The 4,050-nt window shown below is 33.3% G+C and overlaps 1 protein-coding gene across 1 annotated transcript; it reads left to right on the forward strand.

Moving 5' to 3' along the window:
* The first annotated feature begins 855 nt into the window (after positions 1-855).
* Positions 856-3,847, forward strand: LOC108846534 (jasmonate-induced oxygenase 4-like). Its single transcript, XM_018619760.2, has 3 exons — positions 856-1,538; positions 2,825-3,158; positions 3,443-3,847. Exons 1-3 carry the CDS (start codon positions 1,060-1,062, stop codon positions 3,689-3,691), a joined length of 1,062 nt encoding a protein of 353 aa, XP_018475262.1. The 5' UTR covers positions 856-1,059; the 3' UTR covers positions 3,692-3,847.
* Positions 3,848-4,050: the final 203 nt, after the last annotated feature.

Consider the following 4,050-nt stretch of genomic DNA (forward strand, 5'->3'; position numbering starts at 1 on the left):
TTCTTATAACTTTGGGATATGTTATATATATATATATATGTGTGTGTGTCAGTGTAAGAATATCTTACTAAATATACATATAATTCGAAATCAGTAAGGTATTCATAAATATATATTCATGATTTTTTTCTTAAATACACATTTGTGAAAGTTTTTTAAAAATTTTATGAAGGTATTTTACATATTTATTATTATCTTCTTAAAATTCTGAAAGATATTATACTTATTCAGTAATTTTTTAAAAATATTCATATAACTCAAATTTAGAAAGAGATCATATACTTTCAGAAATGTTAAAAATAAAATAAAATTAAGACGCTTCCCGTAAAAAAAGATTTCAGAAAAAAAAATTCAAAATGTTCTAAAAGAAAATTCTAATTTTTATACAAAATTTCGAAAATTCTTGATTTTATATATTTGTAAAGTGGATATAATTTTTTTGCCCATTTAACGAAAGGTAAATTGTTCACTTTGTGGTTAATGCATCTAAATTTTTAATGCATCTTGCTATAAAAGAAAAGGAAGAAGCAAAACAAAAACTAAAATTTAAGGTATTCAAAGAACTGAAAATTTACTTTGAATCTTGTAGGACGATTTTTAGTAGGATAAAGTGTTTTTACAAAACAAAAAGTGAAAGATAAAGTGTTAGCTTTGGTCTCTCCCGTAAGCTTTTAACTAATAGGAGTAAATGAATTGCAAAATCAATCGCACGGTGCCGTGATTCGTTCGACGGCTCCTTCACTTCAAAGACAATTAAAATAGACCACACACAGTATCACCCACAATTCTATAAAAAACGTGTCTTATTTAACCATTCAGCATGCAAAAGTTTTTTAGGTCAACCTAGGTCAACCTCAAAACACAATGAAAAAGTAGAATAAGATATTATCGTGTCACTAATTGTTTCACCTTTCATTTAGGTTAAATTTCTTTTTCCATATTTATACCCCCACCCGTCCTCGCTTCTTCGACCATCTAAAACACTCATTCTTTCCCTTAGATCTCTTACATCTTTCCTTAGTGTCTTCTAATCCTTTTTTCTCAATCACAAAAGAAAAAATGGTTACAAGCTGGCCTGAGCCCATTGTTTCAGTTCAAACCTTGTCCCAAGCCGGCGTATCCACCGTCCCAAACCAGTATGTGAAACCCGCCCATCAGAGACCGGCCTACAACTCCGATCAATCCGGTCTTGACATGGAAATCCCCGTGCTAGACATGAGCGCCGTGTGGAGGAACCCGGAGGGGCTGAAGCGAGTGAGGAAAGCGTGTGAGGAGTGGGGTTTCTTCCAAGTGGTGAACCATGGTGTAGACCACGGGCTGATGGAGAGGGTGAGAGGAGCCTGGCGAGAGTTCTTTGATTTACCAGTAGAGGAGAAACGAAAGTACGCAAACTCACCCGACACGTACGAAGGCTATGGAAGCAGGATTGGAGTTGTGAAAGAGGCTAAATTGGATTGGAGTGACTATTTCTTCCTCAATTACTTGCCATCTTCCATAAGAAACCCTTCCAAGTGGCCATCCCAGCCACGTAAGATAAGGTATATGCATATGCTGATATGCACAATACATATACAATATTAGTTAGAACGATGGTGATACAAAATGATATATAAGATTTAGCCATAAATAGTGATAATACCACTTTAAATTTTTAAAATTTATGTTTGATAAATTTTTAAATATTTTTTTTATTTTTAAAATTTAGTCAGTAATATTTTGTATATTTTGTGTTGAAAAACTATATGCATACATAATTTATACGAACCATTTTTAATCTAATTTTCGATTTTAAATTTTAAATTTTCCATTTTTTGTATGAATATATTATTTTATGAAAATATAAGACACTTTAACTATTAACATACATGAGAAGATAGATTTGGGTTCTGGGCGGCACCACTTATCCTTCTAATTAGCCGGGACTGCTGCAGAGGTCCTCCTAAGTCCTAACAAACCTGTTATTATATAAACGTCCATGACATTGGCTGTTCTTTTTTCGTCATCTACGTCTATATATTGTTTAGGTATATAGTAGAAATACATATTTTATTTTCTGAATCTAGCTATATGTTTTTGACGAACCGGTCCAAACCAATCACCGGAAAAGATATGTACTCATGTTTGCATGGGGGACGTACGTAACACGCAGCTTGTATGTGTTTTCATTTTTAGGTGTTGATGCATCTGATTTTTACCAATTTTTTTTTGCATATACGTACACACATGGCCGTCGGGTCTATATGTCTTTTTAGGCACGTGTCTCATGTGTGAACACGTTAGGTCATCATACCCATGTGAAACACGAATTTTTTTTTTATTATTATTCTGTTTTGCTGTTTAGATCTTTTGGTTTCCGGGGATATGTTATGATCCGTCGGCTTAATTTCCAGGAAAATTTTATAATTTCGCTGGCTTAGGATTCTAGAGGTTTTCGTGAAACACGAATTAATTTATTCTAAACCTTTTAGCAAAAAATATATATATTCTAAACCTAAACTACTTATATACATAATATATGTATATAATACATATAACATTTTTGGTCGACTTATATACCGTATGTAATAATGCAAACCTGGTGTCTTATTTACGTCATCGAACATTTTACTGTTAATTTGTTTTGTTTACTGATAGTTAGTTCACAAATGTAGTAGTAAATCAATTTCACAAATACTTGGTCTATAAGCAACCAATATTAAATTAATATTAAGAAAACCTTTTACTTAACTAATCATATAAATTTTCCGTTTTATATTTTATATTTATACTTAATAGATAATTGTCATTGACTCATTAACATTTGGAAGTAACAAATAATGTGCAGAGAATTGATTGAAGAGTACGGAGAAGAAGTGAGAAAACTGTGTGAGAGGTTGGTGGAGACACTGTCAGAGAGTTTAGGTTTAGAACCAAACCATCTCATGAAGGCCTTTGGAGGAGTAGACAAAGTCGGGGCTAGTCTAAGGACAAATTTCTACCCAAAATGCCCTCAGCCGCACCTCACTTTAGGTCTTTCTTCTCATTCTGATCCTGGTGGCATCACCATTGTCCTCTCCGACGACAATGTCGCCGGCCTCCAGGTCCGACGTGGTGACTGCTGGGTTACTGTTAAATCTGTCCCGAATGCCTTGATCGTTAACATTGGGGATCAGGTTCAGGTATAGTTTCTTAGTTTGTACCTTCTTGGGTTAATTACTCAAGATAATTTAGAGAACAACATAGACATTGCCATATGAAATATAATAGGTTTACAATTCGGGGAATATATATATATATATATATATATATACTTTAATTGTTTCTATTTGGCATACATTTTTAGAATGATAGTATTTTTGGCGACTTTATATAATCTTCTTGGTATGATGTGATACTTGAAATAGTTCTTGTAATGAAATCATATGCGAGTACCAACAACATACTATGTTGGCTCAAATTGTAGATACTTAGCAATGGAATTTACAAAAGCGTGGAGCATCAGGTGATCGTTAATTCCAGTATGGATCGAGTCTCCTTGGCACTCTTCTACAACCCGAGAAGTGATATTCCGATCGGACCAGTAGAAGAACTCTTAACCGAGAACCGACCTGCTCTTTATAAACCGATCAGGTTCGACGAGTATCGTCTTATGATTAGGCAAAAGGGTCCTAGTGGGAAGAATCAAGTCGATTCATTGTTAGCAAGCACATGATAGTTGATATACATCCCAAAGTATAATCAGTCCTGAATGCTATGTACTTTAAGAAATAAAGACTTCAATATAAATCGTATCAAATCAGATTAATTCCCATGTTTACCTTTTAATTATTTATTTAGTCTCTCCTCAGGTCGCATAAATGTATGATGAGGTCGCACAAATATATGATAAGAAAACTATTTTTAAAAAAACGGCCCTTCTACTCTTTCACTAGTTTAAGTTTAAATACAAGTGAAAAGTTTGAAAAGCAATGGATAACTAATATAGTACATAAAGTTTATTTGGGAATAGATTTTACTTTGAAGCTTGTATCATATGTACATAATATAGTTGGACAAAAAAATCAGTAGGAG

The sequence above is a fragment of the Raphanus sativus genome, chromosome 3 (genome assembly GCF_000801105.2).
Source record: "Raphanus sativus cultivar WK10039 chromosome 3, ASM80110v3, whole genome shotgun sequence".
NCBI classification, from domain to species: domain Eukaryota; kingdom Viridiplantae; phylum Streptophyta; class Magnoliopsida; order Brassicales; family Brassicaceae; genus Raphanus; species Raphanus sativus.